Source organism: Chaetura pelagica, unplaced genomic scaffold, assembly GCF_000747805.2.
Source record: "Chaetura pelagica isolate M959 unplaced genomic scaffold, ChaPel_1.0 scaffold135, whole genome shotgun sequence".
In the NCBI taxonomy this organism is placed as follows: Eukaryota; Metazoa; Chordata; class Aves; order Apodiformes; family Apodidae; genus Chaetura; species Chaetura pelagica.
Genome location: NW_009953649.1, coordinates 5,981,810 through 6,005,307, shown reverse-complemented (window position 1 = coordinate 6,005,307; position 23,498 = coordinate 5,981,810). Strand labels below are relative to the sequence as shown.

Below are 23,498 nucleotides of genomic sequence, written 5' to 3'. Positions count from 1 at the left end.
TTTCCCTACCTTTCCTGTAGGCTCCCCTCAGGTACTGGAAGGCCACTACAAGGTCTACCCAGAGCCTTCTCTTCTCCAGGTTGAATAACACCAACTCTCTTAGCCTATCTTAACAGAGAGGTACTCCACACCCCCAAGTGCTTTTCCTTAGGGATATTCTCAGTCCATTCTCTGCCCAACCTGTAACTGTGTTTGGGATAGCTCCAGGAACTACAGTTTTGACATGCAACTCTTTGATAAGCCTTTCAAGTGGCTGCTGCAATACAATTTGGAAGATTATTCCAGATTTTCACTCATGACTATATTTCTAGTCACAATTCATAACCATATATTTATTCTGAGTAGCCATATTTCCTTCTGAAGTTTTGTTTGGCTCAGCTAAATATGCCACTCTCCTTTAATATGTCTCTGTAAAACCAATATTTCCTCCTAGTCATCCTGGGAGTTCTGTATATCTTTTAAGTTAACCTTTCCTGAACACAGGTGACTGGAACTACAGAATATTCCAAATGAAGGCCTATCAATGCCTTGCACAACACTATTATTTCCTGTCTCTCTTGCAGGCTCTATTGCACTGCAAAATTGGACTAGACTTGCATTACAATAGTATCCCATCCCATAGACATTTTCCAGTCAACTGACATAGTCAGAAATTTAATTTCCTATTTTATGTACATTAAGCAGAAACTCCCACTTAGATCACTGAGGAAAAAAATAATCCCTAAGAATCAGGTTAATATTACTATGAGTAACTTTTCCTCTCTATACAAATAACTGTTTAGTATTAAGTTTCTATGCATTTCTAGAACTCAACCTGATGAACTTGTCTAGTTTTTCTTATTTGTTGGCGTTAGCAATACCTTCCAAGTTTGCAATGCTATTACTTCCACTCAGGCTTGCATATATCTCAAGGAAAAAGAAACAATTACAAATTATAACAGGCCCCAGCAAAACCAAAAAATGTGGCATTGGTATTGTCATTAGACTGAAATTAAGAGTAAAAATAATGTTACTGCAATAACAGTAAGGACAATGTTAACAGGTTAAAGAAAGCAAATATGATGCCAGCAATAGCTGGCAATATCAAAGATGTAATGATTAATTTTATTCATTGAAAGTAGAATATTTTTCATATGCTGCAATACATAATAATGAATAATACATAGATATGTGTATTCTTTCTACCTTAAGTGTCACTGAGGTAGGCAGGAGCAGTGTAGACAGCGAACTTAGATAGCTCTCTCTTTCACAGGTAATTCCATCACTGGAAAGCATAGGCTACTGTTCTAACCTCAGTATGTTTTCCAGGATACTTTGTTAATTAAGTGCTTCTTGTTCCATAAATGAAACATCTAAGCTGATGCTTTTGGGAATAAATTGTCAGAGATACCATTATAGCAGATGAGTCCCCTATATCCCAAACGTTTCTGACAAGCAGAATAAATTAACTAAGTCAAAGAGCCTAGATAAAGTATCTGCAGCTTTTTCTTCTGGCCATGGATCAAGTTTATATCTGAGGTAACTTCAAATAGCAGGTTATGCTTCTCTTTGTGTTACAGTAACTCAACAATACAAAAAGTTACTGCAAAGCTTTTTATTACAGAAGCTCTCTAAACTATTCTTAGATTTCATGGAAGACATACAACCAAAGGACATTTACACAAACTCATTTGCTAAATTCATTTATTGATAAGATAAAGAGCTACTTTGGTTGCCCTACTACAGCTCCATACTTTTACCATGAAAAAAACATTATGCTGATAAAATAAAGGTTTTAAGGCAATATGTAGGTCATCCAAAAAATGAATGCAAATTAAATGTTTATATTGCACCATATCACTATGTATTCTATAAATGTTTCATATTTTAAATAAAATCTGTTTATTAGATTAATATTGTAAATACAGTAGCCTTAATTTTAGTCTCTCTCCAATTATAACATTCCTTTAAGACTAAAATTATAACTACTGACAGATGAGGTTACTGTTTGTGAATCACATACAGATTTTTTCACAAGATTTTCAAGTTAAACACATGACCATATTTTCTAATTCATATTATGTCAAATGAGAAACTGCAGCTAAGTAAAATGATTACTTCTGCTTTTTGTTAGACTATGTTCAGTGCATGTGACAGAGTTACAAATCAGATTACCTAATTAATTTTGGGCTATGTCAGTGTTTGGTGTATGACCTAGATGGCTTTCATTTGCAGGACAACAGGAAAATCAAACAAAAAGATTACACAAAGGCTCTCCATATAAAACCATAGGTATTTAAGACACATTAGATGCAATCAAATGAGGTAAAAAGCTTTTGAAGGACATTCCCTGAACAATTTTGTTAATGGAGGGAAGAAAATAAAGGTACTAAATACAATCAAGGCCTACAGAGGTCACCATGTAGTTTACATCAACTCGGGCAATACATCATTGCATGGTATAAATGCAACATTTTTTAAAGAAGAATCAAGGACAAAAGCTTAATCCTTAGTGGCAAGGTAATTAACGAATCTGTAAGATCATGTGAAACAATCACCAGTAGAACCCTTAGACTGATTTGTTAAGGTTATTTTATAATTTCAAATCGACACTGTTCTAACACAAGATCTGTCTAGTCAAAAACGGGTATATCCAGTAAAATTCTGAACCTGTGCATCAACCTCATCAACATTTTTGGCAAGGAAAAGATATTTTGTGCACTAAAAGATCTTTCTAATAAAAAGAAAAATTAAAAAATAATTAAAAAAACCCCTTTGGACAAAACGCTGACTTGAATAAATGACAGAAGAAGACCAAATAAAACCAGTGAAAATTATCCATTAAAACATCAATGGTCCAAAAGAAATGCTATTTACTTTATGGTTTGTGGTTTTTCACATGGCAGTGCAATAAAAGAAATATACTCTATAGGTTTTCTGAGTACGTTTTCTAAGTCATTATACTTAAAACAGGTCTACAGAGACAGAGACATGAGGAGCTTTCTCTTTTAGGATTATGCTTCTGGGATTTCTCTCCTCTGTCATTTTTCTAGCCAGGCATGGGCTAGGCACTGGTGAGCAGGTGGTGAGCAGCTGCACTTTTCATTACTTGTTTGTATATTCTATTATTATTGTTACTATTTTTTTTTCGTTTCAGCTATCATATTGTTTTTATCTGAACCCACAAGTCTCTTTAGCTCTGTCTTTCTTATTCTCTCCTCTGTCCTCCTGAAGGTGGAAGGAGACTGAGTGAGCAGCTGTGTGGTACTTAGCTGCGTGCCAGATTAAAACCACAAGTCCTTTTTGTGCTCTGAGGACATCCTCAGAGCTTTCTGAGTCAAATATACAGGTGATCCCTTCACACCAACTGAATCCACAGGAAGAAAATAGTTCCTCAAATTTTCCCAAATTTGAGCCAAGTTACGTGTTAATCACATATATCTTCAGTATGGTGCCTATTTATGGACAAACTAATCTAAGGATCTTTGATATGAAAATATTGGCACATATAATGTTTAAAATAAAAATTTGGAATGTGTATTAATGCATCAAATGAAAACTGCCCTGCCATCAAATTTCATTGCTAAAAGATTAAACTTCATTTGACTTTATATAGATAGATATGCTGCTAAAAATTCTTTATACAAAAATAAGGTTAAGAGATGTAAAAAAAAAAAAAAAAAAAAAAGACTATTTAGTAATTTATTTACATCAGCCAGAGTACAACTGTATTTTAAGAAAGACTTAAAACCTGCAGTTTTTGGAGGTGATGCCAAAATTCCCACTTGCTTCAATAAAATACGATTTGAGAACGAGGTCAATAATACTATGAAAACTTGGAAAAACTTCATTCCTTTTCTCAACGTAAATAATGGCACCGCTAGTAAGGCAAATAACTGTGTTTATTTTTCTAACATTCCATTTATTTGCCCCCAAAACAGGTTGCAACACGATTGTCACAAAGGGAAAGTCAGAATATTTTGAAACAGTTGCATTTTATCCAGTGAAAGTATGAGCAAAAAAAAGGCAGCATTCTTAATCCTTAGACTAAGTCTATTAAAAGAATGCTAAGGAGAACCGAGCATGCAGATCATCTGGAGAATTCAGAACTTAAAGTGATTAATTAGTCCTTATTTTGTCTCGAGCAGATTTACTAAGCTTTTTTCAAGTTAGCCCCATTGTTTGTAATTGCCAAAATCACACCTCCATTGGCCAGCCTTAGTTGCTTCATGCACGAACAGCAATCTGATTGAGCACTCTTGTTAGGATTTCATTCGTCATTGTAATTAGCCATAATCATAGCCTTCCTGGGTGCATGAGAATGTGCAAACGACCGATTCACAACCCCAACCTATTTGAATATGAATCTTCTCAGCAAGTAGCAACAAAACAGCGGAAACAAAGCAGTTTCTCTAGGGAATTTTGTGAAGCATCCCTGTCTCCAATTCTCCCCCCTTAAAAATGTCCCCTTTTTAGTATCTGAAATCTGTTTGCTAAAACAAGGCTTGCTTAATGAAGACAATGGCTTATTATTTCTTTAAGTGGCACAGCAGGGTCCAAGTATTACAGGCCCAGCTCTTTCAGCCTCTGCCAAGGACACAAGGAACAAAGGGGCAGGCAGCAACGCGAGGCAAATAGACCTCTCCTTACACTGCAGTTTGTGAGCACTTTCCTCAGAGCAGGACCCAGGTCTCGAGTATTCTGGAACTCAAAGACAGGGTCTTTTTCTCCTCATTCCTGTAAATGACACACACAGTGCAAAAAAACCTCATCGCAGCAGACACAGCCCCAAACGGGCACAGTGGAGGAGGGGTGGCACTGCGAGTCCCACCGCAAACGCATTCATAGTGAGCCACCTAATGGCAACAAAACGGTTGCTCCTCCTAATTTCCAGTCAAAAGTTCCTATGGGAGACAGCCTTGCAAACAGGCACTGGGTGACAGCCAAATTTATTCTCTGCCAAAGCAGAGACTTAGGTGGGAAAACATGAATTACGATGACCGCAGCTCTGGCACGAGGGTCTACTTAAATTTTTCAACGTATTTAGCAATATTTTGCTAAGAAGTCTCAGAGGCACATTAAATGTCAAATATAAGGAATTATTAGTTAAGTTGCCACACATCTCTGGGCTGAAATAACATTCTAACTTGTATTATCTCAAAACCTGCTTTTCTTGAATAATTAATATGAATCGATTTTTTGTTTGTTGAGGAAATAATATGTAAATCCAGCCTGGGATGTTTTAGCACTATGAGCTTGTGGCTTTGTTAATACACTTACTTTTGAAGTTATGCTACTTTAATGCAACGTTACATTAGTTTACTTTCTTGCTACAATGTCTTGCTTCCAGATTCTCCAACTAACAGCCCAGCCATGCAATGATATAATATACGATTCACGCAAACACGCAACTAACAGTATTATTAATAAATAATGTTAATTGTGTTATTAAGTCTTACAGTAAGTAGAAAATTAAGTAGAAAGTTCCTTCATATGAGCAGGGATTTAAATTCATAGTTTTAAACTTAATTTCAATGGAAGATAAAGACATGAAAGGCTTTTTTATATATAGGTCTTTCTGCCTATGTATCAAAAATGGAAGGTCCAAGTGCTTCACATTTACAGTCTTGAGTCAAGATTGTCAATTGTTGTAATTAACATAACATGTTTTTTACCCTCATAAAAATAAGCCTAACATGTTCATGAAAAAAACTAGAAAGTTCAGGATTTAGTGCAACTGAGAAATGTGGCAACTACTACGTACATATTGCAACTACTACTACATATTACATACTAAATAACTTGGTAGATTGATCTTCACTACATTTAGAAATCTTGCTGAATATTGCAGTGGGAGGATTGACACCTGTACTATTCCTAAAGAAACAACTCATTTCAGTGCTGAGCTATGTTTTCTGGGGGACTGGTGAATACTATGGTCAAACCATCCTGAAGAAACTGCAGCACAGAAGAGATGCAAATTAAATCCTGCTAAATGTTGCTCTGCCATACTAGCTCAGAAAATAGTTCCATAGCAACCATTTCCCTATCAACCCTTCCAGTCCATGCTGAAGAATCCTTCCCAGATGCTGAAAAAACACTACTGTTTTATTTAGACTAGCAAACACTTTTTAAAGTAACTGGAAATATGGAATAAGATGCAAACTATTTACAAATCATCCTGTTCCATATGCATTTATAATGACAATATTTTACCAAATTTTTAAAGCGTTTTTCTGTGTCAAAAGTAATCAAAATATAAAGAATGAAGTTCACCTCTCCCATGCAATCTTAAAAAAAAAGTGTGTAGAGTAGGGCTTGCATGCTTGTGAGCTCTTTGGAAAAGACTATCTTAAAGTTATTCTTTCTGTGGAGAAGTTAAAGTTCTTATGCCTCATGTTTAACTTTGCTCATAAAGATTTAATACCTGTTATGAGTGATATTGCACACCATCTTCTCCTGAAATACTGAGATTCTGCTTCAATGTGTGTCAGCTTGTTGAGAAACAATTTCTGCAATCTCGATATATTTTTCCATTATATGTATGATAGTTTCACTTTTACTCTGCTGCTGTTTTTACCACCACTGTGTGGCTACTGAAAAATTGTGAAATTTAATGTTTCAGTTGCTATTAAAAGCTTTTCTGTAATGTCTATTAACTTTAAAGTTAAAACATTGCTTCATTATTCTGTGATATTTGTTATATATATCCAGCCAACTGAAAGCATGCAGCCTTGTCTGGAAAACAGAATTAGATGACACTCAGAACTAGTTATAAAATACATATTATTTCTTTTTCTAAGTATAGCTATTTACATAAATATAAATATTTGTTTGTATGTTTATTTATTTGACTCTTCTCAGTTGCAATCATGCCTGACAGACTGTTCTCTGAAACCATGGTTTCAATGGGATTATATTTATGACCCAAGCCTTTGAGTAGCCCTGTGGTTGCATGAACACAATGCTGCAGTTCACTTTGTACTCTGAGTTTCATAAAAATGAGATTTTGTACCAGCTTTATTTTTTTGTTGCATACTAATATCAGACTTCAACTAGATCAGTTTTCTATCAGGTTTATATATGGCAATGCATTTCACTTTCCCACTGTAGAGAAGGAACAGTGATTTAGCCTAGTGTGGTGTCACACAGAGAACAGTTAAGAGCCAAACACTTGATTTCTTGTTGGCCACTTCCAGCACGGTTCAAGACAGCAATCACATACATACTTCCTTTCTTTATAATTGAGAATAATTAGTCATAAACAATTGTATCTGCCCTTGGTTCTATCAAAATAAAAAAAGGAAACATTCCTTCTGGTATCATGGGAGTAAGATTAGACTTCAAACTATTAAAAGGCATGGATAAGAGTTGCTTACTGAAAGGTAATTCCTTCAATACATATTGATACATAACATTTCATAGCTCCACAGTTTAAGACATATCAAATAGTCTTCTAATAGAAAGATGGAAACATCATTTCTGTTTTGGAATTTTTTCTTATGTAAGAGGCAGAAGTGTTTGCGTTTTTTTTTGTCCTAAATAAGATATCACTGTATTAATCAATGTAGAGACTTTTTTATTCTTCAAAATATATCTAGCTAATTTAGTATGATAGAATTAAGTTTAAAATAGATGAAATATTGCATTACAAGACAAATTAGTTTAAACTTTCATTCCAGAATACCTTCTGTATGTGTCTACATACTAGATAGTGTAGGATAGAAAAGTATACGTTCACTTAAATGTCTGCTCCTTGTTTTCCAGGGAACATACTCGGCAGTTCTGGATCTGATTTGTAGAAGAGTACATTAGAAAAATAAATAGTTTTGTTCAGTTTTTAAAGAAAAAGATTGTTTCAGGTCTGGCTGAAAACTACATTTTCTAGGTTAACTGAAACATCTGTTTCATTTTACTGAAACAGTATACTTTGATTATAAGCAACTTTTAAATATTTAATAAAAAATTTGAAGAGTAGTTTCTAAAGTTTTTCCGTTAGAGCCTTCATAAAAATTTTTAAGTCAGCAGGAGCTGCATTTTGAACAGATAAAAGAAATACAATTAATCTGAACAGTTAGGTCTCAGAATAAAATTACCAGCTTCTAATTAACCACTAAATTACCAAAATAATTATCAGGGTTAGGCTAGAGTTAGAAATGTAATATAAAATCTCCCACTGTGACCTTCCTCTTTATCTGCAAGGCAGGTTTAATAGCATAAACTGTATAAAATAAACTGATGGACATTGATGTGATGATCTGGTACTATACTGAGAGAACTAACAAAAAATCACAGATTAAGATGTAAAGCAACATATTCTTAATGCATTTTTCCTAGGGACTACTGATTTAATGTTTTATGTTTTAAAATTTTATCCATGTGTGAAATGGATTTAAGGCCCACACTCCTTCCCTGCCTCTGCTGCTTCTTCCTACTCTACTGCCATGGCTCACCAGTGCAAATGTCTGTTGTTACTGTAGTGAGCTGATTAAAAAGAAAATTAAGAGAAAAACAAAACCAAACAGCAAAACAAACTCCAAATCTATCAAAACAATTTTTTTTACTGGTTTTAAGATCTACCATTTTAGCAATGTGATTAATAGAATGAAACCTAAGTGCAACTAAGGGAGCACTCAACTGTGGCACAGGACATGAACTAACAGATGGAACTTTTTAATCTGGTTCTGATGGAACATGAAGCATTCATGTAGTTCTATCCCAAGTGAACTATCCATCCTGCATATTAGATTAAGTGAGACCCTAAGGGAAAAATATAATATTTTAGAGGTTTATTCTGTTAGCCAGTATTTTCCTTATTTGCAGGTGGGAATATGCACATAAGTGAAAAGATGTCTTAGCTGATATGAAAATATTAATGTTCCAAGAATATAAACTTAGAAAAAACAATCTAATGGACTTATGCAAATTATTCCCTATCCTGAGTAAGAACAGGAGAGCAGTTTTGACTTCCTTACAGAAGTAACAGCATTGTAAAAGGCTGCCACTTTATAATAACATATACATAGCACAGAATTAACTATTAAAGCAGAGAAAATATGTTGCACTCTCAATCTTTCATGAATCTTAATCTGGATGGTTTCTATTCAAGGACACATATACACCATAATTACATGTGTAAAAAACTTGTCCTTACTTAAACTAGTTCCTACTGAACGGTCCTCATTAATAATTTCATATCAAGACAAACTCTTCACAGATAAGCAAGAGGAGATAGAGATGAATGAACCAACCGGGAAGAAAGTAACTATAAAACTAGGTATTAGCAAACAGGTATTATTAATTTGCAGAATAACAATGTAATGAATGAGAGCAGTGCTGAGCCTGGATCAGAACTCTGCAGCAATAGGAGATGTGAACATGAATTTGTGTGAAACATTCATAGAGGCTAGTGACAAACAAATGACATTGAAATGATGATGAATTATTTTATACTTTGGAAACAGTATAGGAAATGAAATGGAACTGAGGGAGATGAATTTGCCCCATGCCCATGCTTAACATAAAGTGGACAACAAAAATGAAATAATGAAAGGGTAACAAAATATATAGTGTGTATCACAAAACTGATGAGAATAGACATCCATAATAATACATTCCTAAAGCAGAGGCTTTTGTTGAAGATGCTTTTACAGTATAAGTTTTTGGTAATAGAGAACTTCTCTATTCATTTGTTAGAGACATAAAGTGATTTTTTCTGAAACATCTCACATTCTCCTTTACAAAATTTATGATTTTAACACATTTCTTCAACACAGTGAAATAAAATGTTTACAATTTGTTTATTAGCTCTAGAATTTCATAGTCTTTAGTCAGACAATATCACATACAATATATTAATAACAAGTACATATGCTGGGTACTGACTTAAGTGTCTGAGATTCCATTTGTACAACAGAAATAATTCATAATAGTGATCCAGTTAATCTGCACTGCTCTCCTTTTCTTTATTTAGTTATATGATGTTCAGAAAGTATACTTGTCCATATGAGTTAGGTCAGGGTATCCATGGCTACATAAAGTCAAATTATTGTGGAAACCTACAAAGCCATTTTTCTTCTTCCAGATACCACAAACATCTCTACAACCAAGTAACTCATATTTACAGAGGATGAGCCTTCCTGCTATTCACCTGTAATTTTATACTACACTTCTGTGTTTTTCAAGGCAAAATCTCCCCCAGATTTTCTCATTGAAAGACTTTGCATCATTTTCATATTACTTCTCTTAAATTAAAAATGCACTTAACTATATATCATATTTAACCTGAAATAGTATTAAAAAACCTAAGACTTGATAAGACAAAGTAACTGAAGAAATTATTCCGTCTCTGAGCCTCGAAGTAGAACGGTCACAGTATCTGACTTGCAGAAATGAAAACATCAAGCACACATTGATTTTTATATTGTCAATTCCATTTGTTTTGTCACTTGCCAGAGTACTCTGCAATATTTGGGTAAAAGGAAGAAGGCTGACAAGTAATAGATAGAGAACAAGCCATCTATTAATTGGGATAGGTCTTAGAAATCACCTTCAGTGTAGATACACAGAATTCATCAATGCTGTGTTTGTGACACTGAACAAAACTTTCTGAGAAATAATAAGCATTTTAAAGACAGATGTTTCTGCTTGCAACTTAAAGTGGAACCAGTCCTGGCACTTCTAGGTGGCAACCTTTGTAGCTAGGAAAAAGCTTTTTCTTCCTGGAACACAGTATAATAAGAAGTCTTGGCTATATCACCTACTTTCTAAAAAGTTTCCATCTGTAAGAAGAGACCTAGCTGTTTAACTGAAGGAGGAGGAACAATTTGGTATTGTCTTACATGTCAATCTACCAATTTCTGAAGCTTACAACATCACTTGTGTCCTCTGGGTCCATAATAATGTAAAGTGTCTTTATCCAGGTGCCCAGCAAATCATTGTCACATAGAACCAGCTGACCTTTCCTTTCAATCTATACACTTTTCAGGAGTTACAAATCATTTGACTTTCAAGCTCGATGAGATGGCATATGCCCTGGTTTGAAGAACAGATGGACGCTTGGGGGAAAATTGTTTCTGCAGGCTTGTTACAAGCAGCACTGCTCCATAAAAGTGAACCATTCACACTAATTTCTCACATAAATTATACAGGCAGGGAGCACCAGCCCATTCAGCAGAAAATCTTTCATCTAGCTTTCAGAGGTCATTTAGCAAATTTAAATTAAAGCTATTTCTGATACATGGCTGGGTTTTTATTCCATACACTTTCAAGAGATGGCAATTTACATCAAATAAAGGAATGGCTTTAATTGTGTATGCAGGGAAAAAGGAACAGTAAATTAACTGCCACAATATTACTGTTTTCTAGGATTCTGGGCTAAGTTGGAACTATTAACTAGCCACAGAAGAATTAATGATTGAAATATGGCAGAGCTGTTCTATAGGATTCAGGTAAACTGTCACCACTCTTTTCAAGGCCTGTTTTAGACTCCAGCTGAACACTACTCCTGAGATTCAGAATTGATGTTTTAAAAGAAAGATCTCAAGTCATTCACAGGAAAACATTATTTTCTTCTTAAGGGAAACATACTATTCAGCTCTTAAGCAAATGTATATGTCATATTTTTTATAACTATGGTACTTTATCTGAGCATGGAGAAAAATAAGAGACATTTGATTAGATTCTTAAATTATAAATATGAAAGAAATGGACAAGACCAGAGGATTGCAAAAAACCTAACTCTAGAATGAATTATATTTTTGTGAGCTACAAGTGGTAAAAAAGAAGAGGTTACATTGTGTAACCTCTAACACATAATATGACATAATTCAGTGTTTCACTAGAAATATTAGTTTAAATGTACAAATGAAAAACAACCAATGAAAGTGTTGAGTATTGAAATAATTAAAATTGAAAAATTGAATTTTATGGAATTTAATAAAACAGTGTTTCGCAATAGTGTTTTGATAAAAATTCTTTTAAATCTCTAACATCACTATTTTCTTAAAGACTGCAAAGACATGGCCTTGTGTGAAAAAAAAAAATAATCAGAAAAAAGTCATTAGTGATTTGTAGATTAGTACTAAGAAGTAGTGAGCCAACAGAAGAATGCATATTACAGAGCCATTGGCTATGTAAATTTTTTATGACTGTTTGAAGCATGCAGTTAACTGATGCACTATTATTAAGAAATGTTTTTCAGTTGAAAATTATTTCTAGCATACTGCTTTTGAAAAGCAAGATTTGAACAGAATAATTCATTTGGAATTAATGTTACTTGGTGGTGGGATCAAAGCAATGCTGAAATTTCAAAACTTAAGAAACACTCCCCATGCCTTCGTGCATCATGGATGCACCCAGATTTACTCAATAACTTTAACAATGTTGCCTTATTTGAAGGATGTCAACTTGGTACCCTATTTTAGTCTACAAATAAAAGATGGTTCACCTTAGCTAACTCACATAGAATGTTAGCGTTTATATAAATAGTGACTTTTGAAGAAAAAAACGTACATACCTATTCAGTATAAGATTGACATATTATTAAATAGAAATGTAATTAGATACAAACTAGAACTTCTTAGATATAAGAGAGATTTAAGTCTACTGTTATCCCACAGGTGATCAGAATTTCTATACTTTGGTAACTCAGGACATTATAATTTACAGCTAATCAGAAATGGATTCTTCTGAGTATTATCAAGGTCTAAAATCCTAATAGACTAGTAGGAAAATTTATAATACCATAGGGAAGAAAAGGGAAATTTCTAACATCATAGGGAGGAAAGGATAATGGATAATACTGATACATGGCAATAAGCATCACATTCTAATGCAGTCAACAGGAATACTGCTTGAGAGATTTAAATAAGTTTTCATTTAAATGAAAATCAGGTCATAGTCATTAAGATGCTATTATTTTTTAGTATTATACATTTAAAAAAGGAAGCAAGAACATACTTGCAACTGCAATTTTTAACAATGTCTAAGAAAAAATCATGTGCACATCATTGCATACAGCACTCTTGGTAGACATTTTCCGTTACTATTACTAATAATTTGTAGTTTAAGAGGATACAACAGTAATCACCACATTTTTAGTTTAAAACTCAATAATTCCTTCTTGCTACCATGTCTCATCTTAAGTTTGCAGTATTACTATCTCCACAGAATACTGAGGGTTTTACTGTCCTTTAAAAACAAAAACTATTATTTTCCAAACTATGGCTTTTTACTAAATATGTTACTGTAATTTATTTTTTCCCCAGCGGCAGTATTTAAAATTTGTTTCTCCTAGACGTTATTTCTATACTACAATTAATAATTCTAGAATGCCTAAATTACAATGTAATACTTCTGGCTTAAGAAATTCTTGCTTTCAGTTGTGTTTTCTTGAATACACACTGCAATTTTCTATTATACCAACACAATTATATTCAAGACAGGCTTAAAAAAAGATCACTGAAAGGATCATTGAAATTACTTAAGAAAAGGAGGCCTCTGGGGATGATAATCAGAAGTCTATTGCAGAAGAAAACTCTAGACTATTTCTTAAAACATTAATGAAGACATTAAATAAAATAAAAACTAACATCACTCTGTGCTGTGTCCACTGTGCATAAGCACGATACATGGCCACTCCTCTTCATGCGTAATTTTGCAAAAAGCTTTCATTCTGCCTAACAATTGTGAGTGATTTACAAGTTTTCAGTAAGATGACAGTGACTTCTCAACATCTTTTATGGGGCTGGAACTAGATGATCTTAAAGGTCCCTTCCAACCCAAACCATTCTATGATTCTACGATTCTATGAATTTTGACATTTTGCTTGAGAAATTTGCATTTTTTAAATTGGTTTTAATTTATTTTAAATTGCTAAAATTATTTTGAAGAATATGGGCTCTTTTTCACCCTGCATAATGACTTTCACAATTAACCCCACTTAAAAAAAAATAATTTTTCAAACATTTTTATGACTTTCTGTATGACACAGAGAGACTGTATTTTAAATACATTCTTAATAACTCAGAAATACTTTCTTCATTTTATCAACTTTCTTAGTCAAAGGTTTAATTGCATTCTGACCTTTTTAAATTCACTAATGTATATTTTAAAATGGAAGTCCTTCTCAGACCTGAGCTATGATCTTTTATTATTTGTAGCTTTATATAAGATTGTGGAAAAGAATATCTTACTACATTTGAAATGAAATTTTTATATACAGAAGCTAAGGGAGAACTACAGGATCCCACATAAGTAGTCAAAGGGGTTATAAGTATTTTAAAACATCCCTTTTCTAAAAAGATCACTTTCTACTATTATCTAAATCTATATTAGCAACAGTTTCTATTCCGAACATTCACATTTGATACACATAAGAAACCCATTTTCAAACCACACTGTTATTATTCATTCTCTGTTAGTTGACAAAAACAAATGCTTCAGATCTGGAAAGACTCTTGAACATTTGTTGAATAATTTAACAAAGAAGTAATATATTTCTAGATCTCAAAAGCTATTGATATATATATATATATATTTAAAAAAAAAAAAAAAGTGTTATGCACTTGCAGGAATTTTAAGGCACTAATATCTATATAGTTCTATTTAATGACCACGGCGGGAGCATGAAAACAAGCAAAGGATTTAAATTAGAAATGAAAATATTACATTGAGTGTATGCCATTTAGCATAGAATTCACTGACAGCTAGCAGATCCTATAAATGGAGAGGAAAGTCTTGAATCAATTTTGTATGGATTGTTTCAGTTTCACTGTTATCAAACCAGAAATTTGTGTAGTGAGTTAAAAAGATGGTAGGTTTCTTTTCACAGACCTAAGTCATTCTTTAGATTCACCTTTGAAAATGACAAAAAGACAGCTTTCTCCAGTTTTGAAAACAAAGATTAGGAACACCAAATCATGTCTTCTATAAATGAATGTGATTATAGACTCTAACACTAGATAATTTTAGTTTGGTATTATCAGAAGTTTTGTAATAATTTTTTTCGCTGAATGGTATTCTTTAAAAATATGTTCAATTTCCTGTTTGTGTATATAATGATTTATAAGTTGTAAACATATTTTACCTGATAACCTGTTTTCTTCTGCTACATCCAAACAGGTTTGTTTGAACTTGCAATAATAGTAACACCAACCAGCATGCCAATATTGCAGAAGCATTCAGAGATGCCTTTCTAAACTTAAAGACTTAGTCTGAGAACTCACACAGAAGATGTAGCTTGCTGTAATGATCTTGTAAGGAGATCTAATTTGCTTTGGTCCCTTTTTTAAGAAAAGCCAACATGGTAAATACCATGGTTTACTGGCAGAGTTTAATCTTAGCTATGTATAGCATAATTTGGAGTAAGAAACCCTCTTTCTAAATCTAGTGCATTTTGGAAAGAATTAAGCTAAATTACAACAAAGTACTATTATTTCAGAATTAGATTTGACATATGCAGTTATTCAGAAATCGTTATCAGCGTTCCTGAACTTTAAATTTATATCTTACATAGGTATATGACTATAGTTTTATGTAGTCAGTTCTTACAGGAAATGATTCATGGGCTTAACATTAGGAATATTTAGAACTGTTACAAAACCATGGCTCATTTGTGTATTTATTTATTTTTTTTAATATATCAACACAATTCATGGATATTAAAACAATTCAGATTCTTCCACTCTAGGAGAAAATAACTGTATTCTGTCCACAGAGTTACAATATAGTGAGCAAAAAATCAGTCTTTAAAAAAAGAAAAATTCTAACAATGATGGTTATTTTGTTTTGTTTCAGTAATTACAAAAAAACAAACAAAGAAAACAAAAAAACCACAACAACTGCGCATTTTGCAGGAAAGAACAAAATCCTGTAGTATTTTCCTTTGTCAGAGTAAATCATGTTTCTGAGAACCTCCTACATTTTCTCTCATGCACCACTTGGTAGACAAACTAACAAGAGCGAAATGAGCCATGATATGCATTACATCTAAACAGAGAAAAAAACCCCTCTCACAATAAAACATTCATACTGCACAATTATAGCAGAATTAAAATATCACTGTTACCAATTATTTTTTCTTTTTGTCTTCCATTATAATAATGTTTCATGCAAATTAATATAGTTCAGCTGAAACGACATAGAACATTTTGCCTAGAAACTTTTTTTCATGCTTTTAAATGTTTTTTTAATGTTTGAAATAATATTTTTCAGTTTCACGAATGTAGCAGTATTGGGTAAAATCTATTTCTAAAAAAATACTTATTTAATCAGATTTACAAATCAGTATGATGAACTGATGAAAATTAACCATTAGATGTAAGTTGGATATTTTTTACTATTTGCATGTTCTTAAAACAAGTGAAAAATACAGAACTTAATTTATACACATCCTTAGCAACATTATCACCCTTTTGCAGCAGTGGGCTGCTGTCTCTAAGACTTCAGAAGCTATCTAATGGGAACTTTGAACTAGAAAACTCCTACTTGCCTGCTTCATCTATTTAAACTGCATAATCATCAATGCATGACAAATTGAAGAGCAGTCTCTATTAATTCTACCACCTCAGTATTGTTTTCTTGCATGCCTGCCACAGAACTCAGTCTGGATTGGTTTGCATTTAAATCAAGTGGCATGGAATAAGGGAAAAGATGCTGTGATGTGCTAGTGTAAGGATGGAATAGTCCACTTGTAGACAGCAAGTTAGTCATAGAATCACAGAATATCTCAAGTTGGAAGGGACCCATAAGGATCATCAAGTCCAACTCCCTGCTCCTTGCAGGACTATCTAAAACTAAATCATATGACTTAGAGTCTTGTCCAGACGCTACTTGAATTCTAACAGGCCTGATGCTGTGGCAACTTCCCCGGGGAGCCTGTTCCACCCTCTCTGTGAAGAACCCTTTCCTAGTGCCCCATCTGAACATCCCCAGATGCAGCTTCATTCCATTTCCTCACATCCTAATTCAACGAAGCGGTCACCACCATCATCTAGTAGAATGCTAGTCCTTATGATGAAAGTATATACATCTAATAGCAATTAAAGTGAGGTAAATTGTCCGTGCCTCTCAGTCTGATTTTGAGAAATCAGAAGCTATAATGCCTCAAGATAAAAACCTAAATTCTGCAGCTTTTTGCAGTTGCTTGCAAATCACCTTTGGGTCTTACCTTATGATGAAAGATAAGAGTGCAGACTTATGTTGTAAGCCTATGAACTTCAGTAGAGAAAGGGCATTTCTAGGGGTGCCTAAAGATTAGTTGCATTGGAATCTCATTCTGATCATGGGTGAAGTTTTGTTGCAAGATCTATTTATTGTTCCTTGTGCTGTTTCAACAATGCTATGGGCAACAAAACCGTTGTACAAATCTCTCTTTTATACTTCAACAAGCAAAAAAGCCACCTTAAATCTAACACATCAAATAGTGCCACTTCCCACACTATAGGTCTAATTCTGTTGGCTTTATTATGAGTAGAATCAGCTATAAGCTCGAAAAATCCCTCCTTTTTGTATTGAATGAGCATACCTATACATCTAAAACTGGTATCCTGCTCTTGACATGAACAAATTAAAACGTTCCACAAATATGGCATATTTTGCTCATGCATATCATGTTCATTTTCTATAACTATCCCTGCTTCCAACAAAATCTTATTCTAGTCCCAATAACAAAGACAAAAAAATAAAGTAATTTATGATAACAAAAATAATTAAATAGTAGGAACAGGTTAAAGATCAGCATTCATTTTTCAAATTAAATGTAAAAGTCTGCAGTAGTTACTTAGAAGATTGGCAAGTTTTACAAATAACATCACCAAGCCTTTTAGAGAGAAACACAGCTGCATTAGAATGGAGTCATTAGGCAATACACTTATTTTGAAGCCAATTAACCTTTTGTCAGAGAAATGTCGGAGCCATAATGGTTTCAGCAGTGGAGGTCAGCCTCTAACAGGGCACGTATGACAGCGATTATGCTGTCTGACATATGCTCTAGACTGAGAGCACAGCTGTGGAATGAGAATCTGCCTTCGTTTGTATTCTGCTCTGCATTTTCAGGGAGCAGGCAATCTTGACCTATCCATTTAGGTAATTAAAGCTTCTATTTGGAAGTGTCCTGCAGGAAGGTGAAATTTGGAGGAGATAAATGGCTGCTGCTCACTGTATCCAGCCACTTCCATCATTTGATGGACTGCCTGGAATGGGCTGCATTGCCAGATCCTCATAAAAATAGAGGTGAACTGGGCAGGATACAATTCTCTAAGGCAAAGCAACTCTGTCATCTTCCTTTTTGCAGCATATAATTTAGCTGTTAGCCAAGGCAGACAGCTGACTCAGGGGCCTTTCTCTAATGGGTTCCCCACCACCTTCCATTTGCTAAGGAATTATTTCTGTTCATTTCCTTATAAGCCAACTTTCTTTGACAATGAGAGATGTCACTTCAATAAGCTTAGCTGGCTGTCACAGCTGTGCCGTGACTTACCTTCCAAGCGATTTTGTTCCCTTTAGTATCATGATCAAGGGCAATGGGGAAGTCTCCTCGCTCATAAAATTTGCGAAATGCAGTGGGACGTGTTGGTCTTTCCTTAAATGCTCCTGCAAGTGGTGGCCCTCTTACCTTAAAAATAAATAACACAAAAAAAACCCAACATAGTTCAGTGGTAACATTTTTAGAAAAAGCCTAAATTATATGGCTCAAAATAGAAACAAACGAGAAAGAAGAATAACATTGATCTCACAATTTATAAATTGCTTTCTTCCTTCCATGGTATGCAACACTTCTCTTCAAGTACATTTTGTCAACGATCTACAGGTTTTTTTAGCTGTTTTTTTTTTTTTTTTTTTTCTGTAACTACTTTTAGATTGTCCTATAAAAACTGTTTATATTTCAAAGTAACTTTCAATTTCCATAGACTTTATAAGCAAGAATTAGACACTAAGAACATGTTCATTATATGAAGTAGAAGTTCTTGGAAAATTATGCATTTCTCCTTGAGAAATATTTTTCTGTTTGTTCCTTTATAGAAGTAATTTGACTTTGTTTCCATCTAACCTAACTGTCCTCACTCTAGTACTGTTTTTCTTTGGCTATTACCTAATCTCCCTCACCCTGTCTCTCCCTCAAACACTAGGGATCTGTCTTTCATGTGACTTCCAGCCCTTCAGTACTGATGGCTGAAGCACTGGAAGAAATGAAGGAAAGTCTTCTCTCAGACCTCTTCCTTCTGCCTGTGTTGCCTTGGAGGAAGAAATCTAACGCAGCTTCACTTAGCTCCTTTCCTGTGTTATTGCTGATCAGCATATTGTGTAGCTGCTGTGCTGGAATGACAGTGCAATTCCAAAATGCTCATGCTGAAACTTCTTTCTCAGCCAAACATCATAGTAAAATCAACAAACAACGGGCACTAAGGTAACATATTTTCAAGTACTTATAATAAATATATTGTTTAAGCTAATGAACAAAGCTAATCTTAAATGCTAAAAGCAACCAAGAGAGCTAAAGTAGTCCCAAATATCTGATAAGTGATTCTTCCCTGAGAAACTTGCCTTTTTTTTTGCTTTTATAGTCATTCATCTGGGATAAGAAGTTCCTACAATTCTCCTCTTCCAAAAATACCTTTATGACTTGCTACCCTTTATAACACAGAATGTGTCGCTTTCAGAAAAAGGATGAGAGCTTCAAGGATCATAAATCATATCCAGTATTTTGTATTGTTCCATTTGTCCCTATGCCTTCAGTGAGCCTTACATGCGTTTCCAGCAGTACAGTCAGCTTTCCAGTGAACAGAAGGCAAATGTGTAACACCCTTTGCTTAATTTGTGCTATTATGTAGTTTATCTGTGTTAACTACAGATCTAAATCTGACTTGGCACTTTTTTTCTTGGAAGCATTTTGATATCATTTTCCACTGACTGAGGTAGAGGGGTTCACTAGTGATATGCCTACACTGTACTTTACTACAAATTGCTTAAACAAGGGCTACTAAACTGTAACCTTTTGTTGCATATTGCTGTCACAGATAGACTATGTCTAGTAAAAATAGATTTGCATAGCTATAACTTAGTAAACACATCTGCAGTAGTTGAGAGTAGCACTCCCAAGAAAAACATTTCTAACTAATTTAAATTAATCTACACTTATTTTTCTGCAGAGGAACAATTTGTTCTGTGCCACTAGTATAAGTATTTTCACTTGTCTTTAATTCTTTTTTGCATTTCAGGCAAGTCTATGAGTCACTGCTCATTTGAGGCCACTATAACATCTATGCTATTTTTGCATATTTTTCATGCACATGATCTTCACACATCCTTTAAAACATTATTTTATGTAAAATATTAGGAGTCACAGTTCTATTAAATTCTAAATTGAATTATTGATAAGGAATATGTTGTCTTGATTACAGGAGATACAATCTTAATTATTTCTTGCAGACTATGATTATTTGAGGCAGCTTATGCAATCCCAAACTGCATTTCATCTGAAACCAAACATTTTCATCTTCCCAACTCAGGTTAGTAAATTTGTTCTGAACCTTTTTCTACTGCACTTTTACAATTTTTCTATAAAATCTGTTTGTGTTAATTTGACTTCATTCTATTATTTATTCAGGAACAAAGAAACTAGAAGGACTAAAAGGATGTTTGTTATCAAATCCAAACTTGTATTATTCCTCTAATATTCCTCTATTATTTATTAAAAGTCTTAAAAAAATTGATTACAAATCTGTTTATTTGTTCCTTGTCTATCAAAAGTCAGTTGTGCCTTATCGTTACTTTAGTGATTAGAAACGACATCTTAAACATGCCCAATCTGATCTGCCACCTTAAAAAAAGATATGGTAGAATCAGAAAAGGTTCAGAGGAGGATAATGACTAAGGGTATGGAATGGCCATGCAAATAATATGCAAATAATAAATGCAGAAAATTACGACTAAGGAGGAATAAAATAAAGTTATATAAAATCATTGCTTCATGGAGAGGATTCATAAGGATGGATTTTCCACTGCCTAAAGTACAGGGTATAAAGAAATCCAGTAAGTAACAAGTTTGGAAGAAACAAAAGTAGTTATGTATTTATGCAGCATGTCATAGATTTGTAGAACTCCTTGCCAAAAGTCAGTGTTGTAAAATCCTACAAGTTACTGTACTGTAACTGTATATAGTATACTCTGCCAAGGTGTGACTGGAAAAGTTGATGAAAGAGAAATCCATTCAGGTTTACTAAATCTACATTATCAGTGGACAGAAATACGATTAATTTTTTCATGCAATACTATTTGTCTGGTAGATCTAGCACTACATTTAGTCTCTCATGGCCACATCACACTGGCATCTCATAGTTATCCTTTGATTAACTGCCACAGCAACTACCTTTTCCAGTTGATGAGCTCTATGCTAATAACAGAATTTCTTGTCATTATTTTTAAGTGCATTATCTTGTACTTTGTCTTACTATATTTAATTCCATTTACTATATTTAATTCCATTTCTATTCAAGGGCTTCCACTTCCATCTGTGTGACATTGCGATCTTCATCTGTTTTAATAACAACTCCAAACATTATGTCACCTATAAATTTCATTATAAAATTCTAGTTTTTTTTTCTCGAGCACTAATGAAAATATTAAATAAGGTTGGCCCTAAAACTACTTCTTAAGAAGTTTCATTAATAATGTTAATCTATTATCATATCTCTTATTTAAACATTACATGTCATTCCTGTCTCCAACTCAATATTAAGTTTCTTACCCATGTTACACACCTTCTTATTCTTGTACTGTATAACAAGCAAAGTAATGTGTCTAGCTGGAGAAACAGCAGCATAACAAATACTTGAAGAGTCTAGAGAGAGAGCTGTTGTTTTTCCCTTTATCATAAGATGTTTTTCTTGTCAGTTTATTCTGTAAAAGGCATAGAGACACTCTAAGTACCAGGAGAAGCAACGAACTTTCAAACAATGAAGTGTTCTAGTCAGAAACAGGCCTAACATCTGCCTAGAACAAAGAAATATCACCAATCAGGAAAAAAGTGGAACTGTACCCGTATTGAAGAAATTATACCCTGCATGGCTGAAGACTAGTGCTGCTCTAAGTTTAGCACATGGAGGCAACTTACTCCTTCTGTTTGCATCTGACAAAAGTAAATTATGAGACATTCACTAGAGTGGCTGTACTGAGTTAATACTGTTTTCCCTTTTGCAAATAGTTTCCTCCCTATATTTATTACTAGGGAGACAATTACTATCATACGTGGTATTCTGAACACTGTTCTCTTATGCAGACCTCTCTTTCCATCATTCTATAGCCATACAACTTCAGCAGTCTGCCAGAGAAAAAATATATGCATATAATTTACTTCTCCACTGTTTATAATTCCTGCTCTATTTAATTTTATATGTTTATTTTCCTATACTGGGATTTTAAGTAGTGCTTTTTAAGACCAGACTTGTTCATCTTTTCTGTTTGCAGACTGTCAAGATGCATTGTTATTAAAAGAGTAATACATGAGCAACAATTAAATTCTGGAACAGAGTATCCAAAGTGAGAATCTGTCTCAAAATCTTTAAGCCAGTCAAGTTCTCCAGGAAACAAACTCTACTTTAACTCTTTTTTTGCTTTTCATACAGAAGATTTGTTTCTCACATTAGAAAACCATTGAACAGTCTTTCCTAACATCTGAATGACCATTCTTAAAAGCTCTTTTCATGGAATCACAGAATTGTAACTGTGGGAAAATACCTCTAAGATGACCATATCCAACCATCAACCCCCACCCTCCCCTCAGAAAAAAAAAAGCCAAAAAAAAAAAGCCCACCATGTCCTGAAGTGTCTCATCTACATGGTTTTTATATAGCCCTGGGGATGGTGACTCCACGACCTCTCTGGGCAGCCTGTTCCAGTGCCTGACCACTCTCTCAGTAAAGAAGTTGTTCCTAGTATCCAATCTAAACCTCCCCTGGCATAACTTCAGGACATTTCTTCTGGTCCTGTCATTTACTCGAGAGAAGAGGCCAACACCCACCTCCCTACAATGTCCCTTCAGGTAGTTCTAGTGAGCAATTACAGCTCCCCTCAGCCTCCTGTTCTCCAAACTAAACAATCCCTCAGCCTCTTCTCATAGGACAACTGCCCCTTCACCAGTTTGGTTGCCTTTCTGTGAACTCACTCCAGCAACAACATGCCTTTCCTGTAACGAAGGGGCCAGAACTGCACACAGTACTCAAGGTCAGGCCTCACCAGTGCTGAGTACAGGGGCATGATCTCTTCCCTACTCTTGCTGGTCACGCTATTCCTGATACAAGCCAAGATTGGCCACCTGAGCACACTACTGCCTCATATTAAGCCAGCTGTTGACCAACACCCCAGGTCTTTTTCTGCAAGGCAGATTTCTAGGCCTTCTCTTTCTCAAACTAAACATTCCCAGCTCCTTCAAGTGTTCTTCATAAGATGATTCTCAAGGCCCTTCACCAGCTTCGTTGCCCTCCTCTGTACTCGCTCCAGCACCTCGATATCTCTCTTGA

The 23,498-nt window shown here is 34.3% G+C and overlaps 1 protein-coding gene across 1 annotated transcript in view; it reads right to left on the bottom strand.

Annotated features, from left to right (window-relative positions):
• PACRG (PARK2 co-regulated) overlaps positions 1-23,498 on the bottom strand; it is a 205,874-nt gene that overhangs the window by 153,568 nt on the left and 28,808 nt on the right. Inside the window, exon 2 of the mRNA XM_009999994.1 lies at positions 18,461-18,595. Coding sequence (XP_009998296.1) covers positions 18,461-18,595 — 135 coding nt within the window. The remainder of the gene's footprint in view (positions 1-18,460; positions 18,596-23,498) is intronic.